Below are 11,326 nucleotides of genomic sequence, written 5' to 3'. Positions count from 1 at the left end.
AAAATATTTAATGTGTAAATAATACAATTATTTAATGTTTCTTCTTTCTAGCTGGCCGCTGTTAACAGTACAAATATATAAAATTAAAAATTAAAAAAAAATACATTTAATTAAAATCAAAATATAAGCTGTTATTTGTGTAAATGTTTAAATTAAGCTACTCAAATCATTGAATGTGAATATGTAAACAGTTTATTATATCGTTATGATCAAAGTTGCACATGCAACAAACTGAAGAATATTTGTTTATTTATTTATAACACATGACATCATTTTTTATTTTACAGATTATCTTCATGTGTTTTTAATTTCCCGCCATGTCTGACGCATCCTGGTCTTCATGTTCAGTCTCGTGTGTTTATGACGCCATCCAGATGAGGAAGGGCAGCAGCAGGGCCAGCAGGGAGCATGTGCTCACTGCTCTGACGTAGAAGAGCAGACACGCCCCCAGCAACGCTGTCACCTTGGCAACTCGACGACTCAGCAGCAGCTTCCTCACTGTCTTACAGAACTGATGAAGAGGAGAGGAGGAGGAGGAGGAGAGGAGGAGAAGAGGAGGAGGAGGACAGGAGGAGAGGAGGAGGAGGAGAGGAGGAGAAGAGGAGGAGGAGGACAGGAGGAGAGGAGGAGGAGGAGAGGGAAACATGTTACTGATAAAGTTTTTTACACTGAGTACAACATGTGATGGAATGTAACTAAGTACGTTTACTCAAGTCCTGTACTAAAGTACAGTTAAGTTGAGGTACTTGTACTTGACTTGAGTATTTCCTTGTTCTGCTGTACATGTTCTGATGTTTAAAGTTAGACCCACAATCAGCCACTAGATGGAGCCGTCACACTGACAGTAATGCAACCAGAGCAGCGTGAACTTCTCTCCCCCTCTCCTCCTCCTCCTCCTCCTCCTCCTCCTGCTCCTCCTCCTCTCCTCTCCTCCTGCTCCTCCTCCTCCTCCTCTCCTCCTCCTCCTCTTCTCCTCCTCTCCTCTCCTCCTCTCCTCCCCCTCCTCTCCTCCTCTCCCCCTCCTCCTCTCCTCCTCTCCTCCTCTCCTCCTCCCCCCCTCCTCTCCTCCTCCTCCTCTTCTCCTCCTCTCCTCTCCTCCTCCCCCCCTCCTCTCCTCCTCCTCCTCTCCTCCTCTCCTCCTCCTCTCCTCTCCTCTCCTCCTCCTCCTCCTCCTCCTCCTCCTCCTCCATAATGACACTGTGTCACAATCTCACCTGCAGTGAGAACAATGGTTCTGAAACAATGGACCACTGACCCCACTGCTGCTGCAACCGGAGGCTTAACCCAGATAAACAGAGGCAGGTCTGATCTGTGATCAGCTTTAAACACAGAGCGCTCTGTAGCTGCTGTGAGCAGGGAGGAATGTAACTAAGTACATTTACTCTAGTACAATTTTGAGGGGTAGGGTTACTCGACTACATTTAAAGGATTACTTCAGTAAAGCGGGCTCTGTGGTGTGAACGCTCACCTGAAAGGTCTGGAAGCTCATGACGGTGCCGTAGCGACAGTACATGACGTAGTGCTCACAGTTGTACCACAGCAGGCTGTAGCTCACGTCACCCTGCAGCTTCTCCGCCCTCGCCGCCACCTCCTCACCCTGCAGCGGCAGGCGGCTGCACACCTGGACAGGTGAGAACAGGTGACATCATCACTCTGCGCCCATCATCACTGCTGCACCTGTAACCAGCTGCTCTAACATCCGTCACCTTGTCCGTGGTGTTGACGAGTATTTCTGACCCGTAGGCGAAGTCGTCCAGCGAGTCCACCCTCACGCTGCCACACTGAGGAAACACAGCACTCATCCTCATCATCACACACACAGGAACCATTAATAAGTACTGACTGGGCTGACGGGCCGGTGGTACCTTGGTCAGAACTCCCAGTAGGAGCCTGGTGTTAGTCACCATCTGTCTGATCCGACACTGGTCACTGGAGACCACCGGCATGATGTCAGGGATGAAGTGAGCCACTCTGGAGAGGAGGGAAGGAAAGGAAGTGAGAGGAGAGGAAAGGAAAGGAAAGGAAAGGAAAGGAAGTCAATCCATGAATTTAGTCAATGATAATGAAAATAAAGTGAACTCCTCCTTTAACCTGGACACAGACAGAAGTTACTCACCTGTCTCCTCCCAGGTAAATCCCAAAGTGAGTGAACAGAGTCCTGGGAACAACCAGCAGGTCTCCCCTCCTGAAGGTCAGCTTCCTGTCTGTCCTCCCCTCTCCTGGTCCGTCTGTCCTCCCCTCTCCTGGTCCGTCTGTCCTCTTCTTGTCTCTCCCATCGTCTCGTCTCGGCGTGGCGATGAAGATCAGAGCGAGCAGCTGCAGAGGAAACATGTTGCAGGAGAGAGCTGCTTCACCTCACAGGTGGTTTTATGGAGGTGGGAGGAGCAGAGGGGATTAATGACTATGACTGAGGCTGGTCTGGGATCAGAAATCTCAGAAAAGATTTTGTTCTGCTTCTGTAGGGTCAGTTTGAAATGCTGAGCTCATGATCTGGTTAGTTACATAAACAAAAAAAGATCATGTTTTCTAGTCTTGTTTGTGCTGACAAAACGTCCTGATGTCTCGTTAAAAAGATGTTTTCTTCGCCACAAACAGCTGGAAGACGTCCTGACTCCTCGTCAGAATCACCCAGCTTAATGTCTGTTGGAACATCCAGTGGATTCACGTTTACAGATGTTGAGACGCAGTCCTGAACACCGGCCTCGTGCATGGCAGCCTCGTCATCCACCTGCTGACATGAAACTCATCCCATGTATATGTAATGTGAACGCATGTGTGATATGCCGCGTACTGTAGAAGTATAAAAGGCCAACACTCACTCTGCTGCTGCCTGTTCTGAGCTCGTTGGACTGATTTCCCTCCAGACTCCAGCTGAGTCACATAAACCCTGAGAACATTACAGAGCTGCTCCGTCAGGATTAATACAATTAAGCAACGTTAGAGCCACGATTACTCAATTCATCTCTCACTGTGGACTCAGTGTTTCCCAACTGCACTACACAGAGAAGTACTGCAGCACTACTACTGACTGCTGTAGCAGTGGTAGTAGTAGTAGTAGTAGCAGTAGTAGTAGTAGCAGTAGTAGAAGTAGTAGTAGCAGTAGTAGTAGTAGTAGTAGCAGTAGTAGTAGTAGTAGTAGTAGTAGCAGTAGTAGTAGTAGTAGCAGTAGTAGTAGTAGTAGTAGTAGTAGTAGTAGTAGTAGTAGCAGCAGTAGTAGTAGTAGTAGTAGTAGTAGTAGTAGTAGTAGCAGCAGTAGTAGCAGTAGCAGTAGTAGTAGTAGCAGTAGTAGCAGTAGTAGTAGTAGTAGTAGTAGTAGCAGCAGTAGTAGTAGTAGTAGTAGCAGCAGTAGTAGTAGTAGTAGTAGTAGCAGTAGTAGTAGTAGTAGTAGTAGCAGTAGTAGTAGTAGCAGTAGTAGCAGTAGTAGTAGTAGCAGTAGTAGTAGTAGTAGCAGTAGTAGTAGTAGTAGTAGCAGCAGTAGTAGCAGTAGCAGTAGTAGCAGTAGTAGTAGTAGCAGTAGTAGCAGTAGTAGTAGTAGCAGTAGTAGTAGTAATAGTAGCAGTAGTAGCAGTAGTAGCAGTAGCAGTAGTAGAAGTAGTAGCAGTAGTAGCAGTAGTAGTAGTAGCAGTAGTAGAAGTAGTAGTAGCAGTAGTAGTAGTAGTAGTAGCAGTAGTAGTAGTAGTAGTAGTAGTAGCAGTAGTAGTAGAAGCAGTAGTAGAAGTAGTAGTAGCAGTAGTAGCAGTAGTAGTAGTAGTTGTAGCAGCAGTAGTAGCAGTAGTAGTAGTAGCAGTAGTAGCAGTAGCAGTAGTAGCAGTAGTAGTAGCAGTAGCAGTAGTAGCAGTAGTAGTAGTAGTTGTAGCAGCAGTAGTAGCAGTAGTAGTAGTAGCAGTAGTAGCAGTAGCAGTAGTAGCAGTAGTAGTAGCAGTAGCAGTAGTAGTAGTAGTAGTAGCAGTAGCAGTAGTAGAAGTAGTAGTAGCAGTAGTAGCAGTAGTAGCAGTAGCAGTAGTAGCAGTAGTAGTAGCAGTAGCAGTAGTAGAAGTAGTAGTAGCAGTAGTAGCAGTAGTAGTAGTAGTTGTAGCAGCAGTAGTAGCAGTAGTAGTAGTAGCAGTAGTAGCAGTAGCAGTAGTAGCAGTAGTAGTAGTAGCAGTAGTAGCAGTAGTAGCAGTAGTAGTAGCAGTAGCAGTAGTAGCAGTAGTAGTAGTAGTAGTAGCAGTAGTAGCAGTAGCAGTAGTAGCAGTAGTAGTAGCAGTAGCAGTAGTAGCAGTAGTAGTAGTAGTAGTAGCAGTAGTAGAAGTACTAGTCTCATTAACCTGCTGAAGGAGGAACGTTTCAACCTAAATCTCAGTTGACCACCTGCAGGTTTTATGACATCACAACTAGTTTGCAGCCAATCAGAGAGCAGAATGAAACTTAAAACCTCTGATTGGACGTTTCAGTGAACTAGGAAACACCTTAAACTTTGGAAACGAACAATATCTACATGTTTGAACCAGACGACCTCTGACCTCTGAGTGTCTGAAGCCAGGAAAAGACAGTGAGGTTTAATTATTCAAATAAAGACACGATGACAAGATGTCTGTCTTTGTTTAGTCTCCTGCACAGTGGTTATGATCTGTGCTTAATACTGTCACCCTGTTGTTCATGTTGCTGTACTTCCTACATTCAGCCACTAGAGGGAGAAAGAGTTCACAGTTTACTGCAGGATTGTACTGAATGTTTCCGCTGAAATATTATCTACTGCCTTAAAATATCATATAAGGTTAATGAGACCTCATCATGATGATAAAATATGTTTGTAAATGCAATTTTACCAAATAACCACCACTGGTGATGTTTGTCTCAATGAATTCTCTTTAAACTGCAAAAGTCTAGAAAAAGTAATGAAAACTTGCCAAAAATCTAAAAATATACAACCAATTATTTCACTTTTTTATATTGTTCATATTTGTATGTTTATCTTTTGACTTTATCTAGAATTTTTAAGCTAAAATGAAAAAGATGCTGCTGTAAATCAATTTTTATTGCTTTATTTTTAGTATTTTAATAACTATATCCACATGTGATCGATTATCTGAGATTCTTCTGTTTGATTCACAGTATTTTTCAAATATTATTTGTTAAATTGCCTCAAAATTTTGTATGTAAAACTTTGCATTAGATTTAAAATAGCTTTTTCACTTTTCCAAAAACAATAAACGATAAAGTTAAGCTGCAATAATGTTTGATGTGACGAGAATATTTGGAGAGAAGAAAACAAATCCAAACATTTCAGTTCAAGGTTCAAATTTCAGTAACTGTAACAATACTTTCTATGTATTTTGTATTCATTGAGAAAGATTTGATTTGAAAATGGATTTTCATTTTTTATAAACAAGATCATAATTTTATCAAAATGAAAAAAGTGTGGTTTAGTCATAAAACATGGAGGGTGGCAAAGAAAAGTCTAATTCCTGAAGGAGGTCCAAACTTGACTAACTATCAGTACTGATGCTTCTTTTTTGTATCTGATGACCCAAAAAATCAGTGAGAACAACTCCACTCTACTTCCACTTCCTTTATTTACATATAAAGTATAAAGTGTTACAGCGTCATAAAAAATAAATTCTGTACAAAAGTTTGTGACTGTTAGAGAACAATCAGGTTGTGAAGGATATCTACAGATATTTACAGAAGAGCTCCATCGAGCTGCAGTGCAGAGACATCAACACGTTCTGATGAGAAGGAAACTGGTTCATGTCCTTAAGGACAGACAAGATGGCCGCCACAGAGTCAGTTTCTCAGTGTGAATGTACAGACAACATGTGCTTGTGCTTTTCTGACAAAAAAGGTTTGAGTTACAGCCGATCAATCATCATTTCAGCTTTTTTTGTAGTTTGTGCTTCTTTAAGAGTCAATTAAAATGTGAAACTGTCTCTGAATGAACTGAAAAGGAGTTTGTGGTCTTTCCTTTTAAGACCCTGAACAGTTGACCTTCTGGAGATCAGGTTTTCTCAGGGCACCGGCTGCGAAATGAACCTTTCCAGGATAAATAAATGTTCATTATTTCATGTGTCAGAAACCCAGAACAGCTGCTATCTCATTCAAATTAAAGACAGTTTACCGCTGGCATTATGTGTGAAAAAACCTGAAATGTTGTTGAGAAATAACCTCTAACTCTGTGGTTTTCTGTTTCCAGGCGTGTCGTGTGATGTTGGGGACATGGTTACAAGTTATGGACCGCCATTTTGGAAGACAACAAATACAAAAAACATCACAAAAAGAACATCTTAAGTAAAATTCAGTCATTCTTAACTAATCTTTGGTCTCTTTAACACCACAGTTTAAAGTAAGTAAACTAGAACCCTTAAACTGGCGGTCCTACGTGATGTTTTCATTTTTTGTGCCATTCAGTCTTGGTTGCTAATGTTGCTAATGCTAACTATCCTGTTCTTCTTCTTTACCTGTTCACTTAAAGCAAGCAGCAGAAAAAGCAACTAAGGTGTTTATGTCCAGTCCCTATTGTGTTATTAGCAGTAAAATACAGTACCACAATCATTAACTGGTATGAACTTCTTTGCAGATGACTATGTCATATCTGTCAGTCTTCCAACATGGCGGCTCTGCCTGTTTTGAACCGTCGGTGAGGCTCAAACGCTGACGGTGGTTGTGGATGTCGTCCGGGAGCTTCTAGCTGGCCATCCACAGGGTGAAGGGGATGAGGAGGGTGGGCAGGGCCGTGCTGGAGGATATTCCCAAACACAGCATGGAGAGGAGTCCCAGCAGCGCCGTCAGCAGAACGTTACGCTGGTCCCGGATCAGCGACTTCAGCCACTCGCAGAACTGGAAGACAGGAAATGAGATAAATGTGTCTGCTGATGGAGTGATATGTGTCAATATGAGTAAAAAGTGGATCTGATCGGAGAAACTGGAAATATGGGTAATTTTCATGAAACACGTACAAATATTTATAATAATTACCAACAATGTTTTCCTGTTTATTTATATTCATAACCAAGAATCTGTTCCTATATATATATATATATATATATATATATAGCTGTCACTTTGGCATCAAAGTTCAACAAACTTGAGGTTCTTCAACACTTTATAGATCACTTCTTTTCAGACAGAAATGCACTTTATATAATAACACAAGGAGGCATGTGAGGGGGCGTGGCCTGTTTCTCCATTCAGACCGTGTGGCGCGCCGTCCTGCAGCAGAGAGACTTTCTCCTGATCGAGTTTCACTTCCTGTAATTGCTAACCTAAACATTTGACCTGCCTGCAGTCAGTTTCCTCCAGGTTCATTAGAGGGGGGCCGGGGGCCAACAGGAGCTCTCACAGGGGCCTCAGGGGCCCCACAGGAAAATAAACAACTGGTCAATTATAGTCTTGATTCTTTTAGGAGACGGTAGCTCGGTGAGAGAGCTGAATATCTGAAAGGGGACAAAGAGAATCCTGTTCAAGTGTTCCCCACATGGTCTTCATCGCTGAGCACTTTTAGGACCTCTGTCATCAAAGCTCCCTGTTGACCTCAGGAGTTTACTTATTGGTTGAAACCTCCAGAAACAAGCCAGTAAGTGGACCTTGAGTCAGGCTTGTTTTGCTGGATGACGGCTGTACTTTGTTGTTTTGGTAAGTTTATCTATAAATCGATAACAAAATGATGGCGACATGCTTAATTCCCACACAGGATTCAAATCATCTACCTAAGCTTGAAGCAAACTATTTTGATAATCGGGCAGTCGGTTTGATTTTGTATGAAAAAGAAGTTCATTCTGCTTCCAGCTTATTAAATGTGAGTATTATCTGGTTTCTTTCCTCCTCTGTGACAGTAAACTGAAGCTCTTTTAGTTGTGGACAAAACAAGACATTTGAGGTTCGGCCTCTGATCGATTCATCCAGAAAACAATCAACAGATTATTCGATCGTGACAATAATTGGGAGTTGTCGCTCTAAAGGAAATGATCTTCACCCTCAGCTGGATTAACTTGCTGCTAATGCTAACTCAACATTTCCTCCTGCTTCTGTTTCACAATAAAAGTACTGGACAGACATAGGATGGCTTTTATTGTGAAGCAGACAAAGAAGATTTTAGAGTTTTTTGTGTTTATTTAGTTGATTCTGTTATTTTCAGACTTTTCGAAACATCTGGATAAAAACATCGTCCGTCCACTGGAACATTAAAAAGGTTTTAAACATCACCAGCTAAGTTTCCTTCAGACCAGCCGACAGTTACCTCTGTGACCTGAACGTATGCTAATAAACTGGAGCTGTGAGTGCAGGAGGCTGGGCTGCCCTCCTTCATCATCATCATCATCACTGTGGACTGACTGTTTGGTTTCTGGCTGCAGGCTGAATGCAGCTCTTGTTCTCTGGACTTTTCCGACGAGCGACCCAGATTTTCCTCTCGTTTAAAAACACTCTCACATGCTGAAACACTCAGAGTCCGTCTGTTTGGTTTCTGGTCTGTTTTACCTGAACGGGAGGACGAGGAGCCAGGGGAGGAAGAAGTACTCGGATTAAAGTATCAACAAAGTACTCCATTACAACCCTTTAACATCTGCGATGTTCAAAACTGAACTTAAAGTCACTTTATGATTGTTTATTGTATCTTTTTAAAAACTTTTTTAAGATTTTGTATGAAAACTGATGACTTAAAGGAACAGTTCACCCAAACAAAAGAAAGTCAGGTTAAGTTTCATAGTCCACCAAACATTTCTGGAGCTTCACAGTAAAACAGAGTTGCAGCTGGAGACTTGATTTAAAACGGAAAAACAACCTCAAACAAACTCGACAAACCCAAACTGCTCTGAGAAGATGTTATTCACACCCTCTGTGCGCTGACAGTTTTAGCTCAGCAGCTGTGGAGCCATCCGATGTTTCTTTGGTTGTTTTTCCGTTGTTCAGTTGTTTAGCAGAATGCTGCAACTCTGTTTTACTGTGAAGCTCCAGAACTGTTTTTTTTTTTTTTCTTGGGTGAACTGTTCCTTTAAGACATGAGACACTTCTGTTGTCTTGTCATTTATGATTATTTAGTCTGTGTTGTCAGTTTCCACTCTTATATTACAGTGGTTACAGACCTTGACACCGTTTCTGGGGCCCTGGTGAAAAAACGATTCTAATAAATAACACTTTAATAAAGACTTTTTAATGTTTCCCGCTGTGTCTGCATTATCTCTGCTTTTTTTGGTCTGTTGCAGGAAATAAAAACACCTTCAGACTAAAATCACAACCTGAACCGGATCGTGGCAGAACAGAACCGAACAGTGAGCAGTCTGGCTCATTGAAACTTTACGAGGCTGCACAGTCGCCTTGTTAAAGCTCGTCTGGTGCATAAAAGCGCAGATGGTTCCAGAGAAGGTACCGCTTCACTAAAGCAGAACTCAATGAACTCAATGATGTGTAAAGAAACTCAGCACCAGATTAGACGCAGCTCGTCCTCCGTGTTCTCCTGACTGAGTTATTTTAAGTGTGTTTGTTGATCTTTTGTTTCCATTTTGACGCTAAAGCCTGCAGGAACGCTTCACACGGCTCTGACTCTCAGGATGGTGTGAACGTGATCAGAGTGCGTCAGTGTGAAAAGCACAAATCAGAAGGAACCATTAACCTCCGCGTGCAAAAGCCACATCAAAGCCTCCGCCTGCAGTCCTGCGCGTAAAAACTGTGACCGCGTGCGTAAAAAGCCCCCCCGGTGCCGGTGCCGGCGCTCACCTGGTCGGTCTGCAGGCTCTGCGCCGTCCCGTAGCGGCAGTAGGTGACGAAGTGCTCGCAGTTGTTCCACATCAGGCTGTAGGACACGCTGCCCACCAACTTCTCCGCCCGCCGGGCCACCTCCTCGCTGGACAGCGGGCTCCGGCGCACCGCCCGGTCCATGACGTTCAACAGGATCCCGGCTCCGTACGCGAAGTCCTCAACCGAGTCCACGCGGATGCTGGCGCGCTTGGAGAGCACCCCGAGCAGCAGCCGCGTGTTGGTCACCATCTCCCCAATCTGCGCGCTGTCAGCGGTCAGCGCCGGCAGGATGTCCGGGATGAGGTGCGCCACCCGGTTCTCGCCCAGGTAGATGCCGAAATGGGTGAAGAGAGTCCGGGGAACCTCCAGCAGGTCTCCCCGCTGGAACTTGTGAGGAGCTCCGGCGGGCTGCGGAGGAGACTCATCCCGCTCACAGCGCCTGGTGAGCGGCCGCTCTGCGCCCAGAGGAGGCAGCAGGCTGGACAGCTTGATGTGGGCGAGGAGGAAGAGCTTCTCCAGGAGGAAGGTGAGGGTGTCCAGCATGACTGCGACAGAAGACCACCGAAGAAGAAGAAGAAGAAGGAGGAGGAGGAGGAGGAGAAGAGTCTGTGTTTGATTTCTATCTTCTTCACTCCTCTGCTTCTCTCTGACCTCCTTCTGTCCTCTCTGGAGATTTTTCCTCCTTCAGGGAGATTTTGGAGACGGGGGAGGAGGACCGCGTGACGTCACAGGTGATGAGAGAGACAGAGAGAGAGAGAGAGACTGAAAGTGAAAGGAGGGACATGAGCAGAGCTGGAAGAAGTTGTCAGATCCTTTATTGAAGTTAAAGTACTGCATTCAAGACCTAATTTAAGTAAAAGTACTCGAGTATTATCAGCAACACGGCTTAAAAAACTGCCTTTGTAATGATGCAGTTTGCAGCTAATCCAAAAGTTTATCACCCAGAAATAAGAATTCAGTCGTTATCAACATTATTAAAGCTGAAATCTTCACTGTCGCTGCTGAACTAAACTGTACCTGAAGTAAACACATCAGTCTGGGATCTCCAGCAGAACGCTGCAACTCTGTTTCACTGTGAAGCTCCAGAGATGTTCTGTGGACTACGAGACTTCACCTGACTTTATATCATCAGGAGGAGATGATGACTGAGCCTGACTTTATATCATCAGGAGGAGATGATGACTGAGCCTGACTTTATATCATCAGGAGGAGATGATGGCTGAGCCTGACTTTATACCATCAGGAGGAGATGATGACTGAGCCTGACTTTATATCATCAGGAGGAGATGATGACTGAGCCTGACTTTATATCATCAGGAGGAGACGATGACTGAGCCTGACTTTATATCATCAGGAGATGATGACTGAGCCTGACTTTATATCATCAGGAGGAGACGATGACTGAGCCTGACTTTATATCATCAGGAGATGATGACTGAGCCTGACTTTATATCATCAGGAGATGATGGCTGAGCCTGACTTTATATCATCAGGAGGAGATGATGGCTGAGCCTGACTTTATATCATCAGGAGGAGACGATGGCTGAGCCTGACTTTATATCATCAGGAGGAGATGATGGCTGAGCCTGACTTTATATCATCAGGAGGAGACGAT

General features: G+C 44.0%; 2 protein-coding genes across 2 annotated transcripts; both read right to left on the bottom strand.

Moving 5' to 3' along the window:
* Positions 1-320: 320 nt before the first annotated feature.
* On the bottom strand, positions 321-2,890 carry LOC311251762 (lecithin retinol acyltransferase-like). Its single transcript, XM_084344401.1, has 6 exons — positions 2,820-2,890; positions 2,117-2,731; positions 1,866-1,971; positions 1,707-1,781; positions 1,469-1,621; positions 321-511 (listed from the first exon to the last, which is right to left on the bottom strand). The coding sequence occupies exons 2-6, from the start codon at positions 2,329-2,331 to the stop codon at positions 359-361; spliced, it is 702 nt and encodes a 233-aa protein (XP_084200527.1). The 5' UTR covers positions 2,332-2,731; positions 2,820-2,890; the 3' UTR covers positions 321-358.
* Positions 2,891-5,536: 2,646 nt separating this feature from the next.
* LOC311251761 (lecithin retinol acyltransferase-like) lies at positions 5,537-10,356 on the bottom strand. The gene is made up of 2 exons (XM_084344400.1): positions 9,691-10,356; positions 5,537-6,816 (listed from the first exon to the last, which is right to left on the bottom strand). Exons 1-2 carry the CDS (start codon positions 10,252-10,254, stop codon positions 6,664-6,666), a joined length of 717 nt encoding a protein of 238 aa, XP_084200526.1. The 5' UTR covers positions 10,255-10,356; the 3' UTR covers positions 5,537-6,663.
* Between the last annotated feature and the right edge of the window lie 970 nt (positions 10,357-11,326).

Source organism: Pagrus pagrus, assembly GCF_965226575.1.
Source record: "Pagrus pagrus genome assembly, chromosome: 22".
Classification (NCBI taxonomy): Eukaryota; Metazoa; Chordata; class Actinopteri; order Spariformes; family Sparidae; genus Pagrus; species Pagrus pagrus.
The sequence above is the reverse complement of the archived record's forward strand: the minus strand, read 5'-3'. Positions and strand labels throughout refer to the sequence as shown.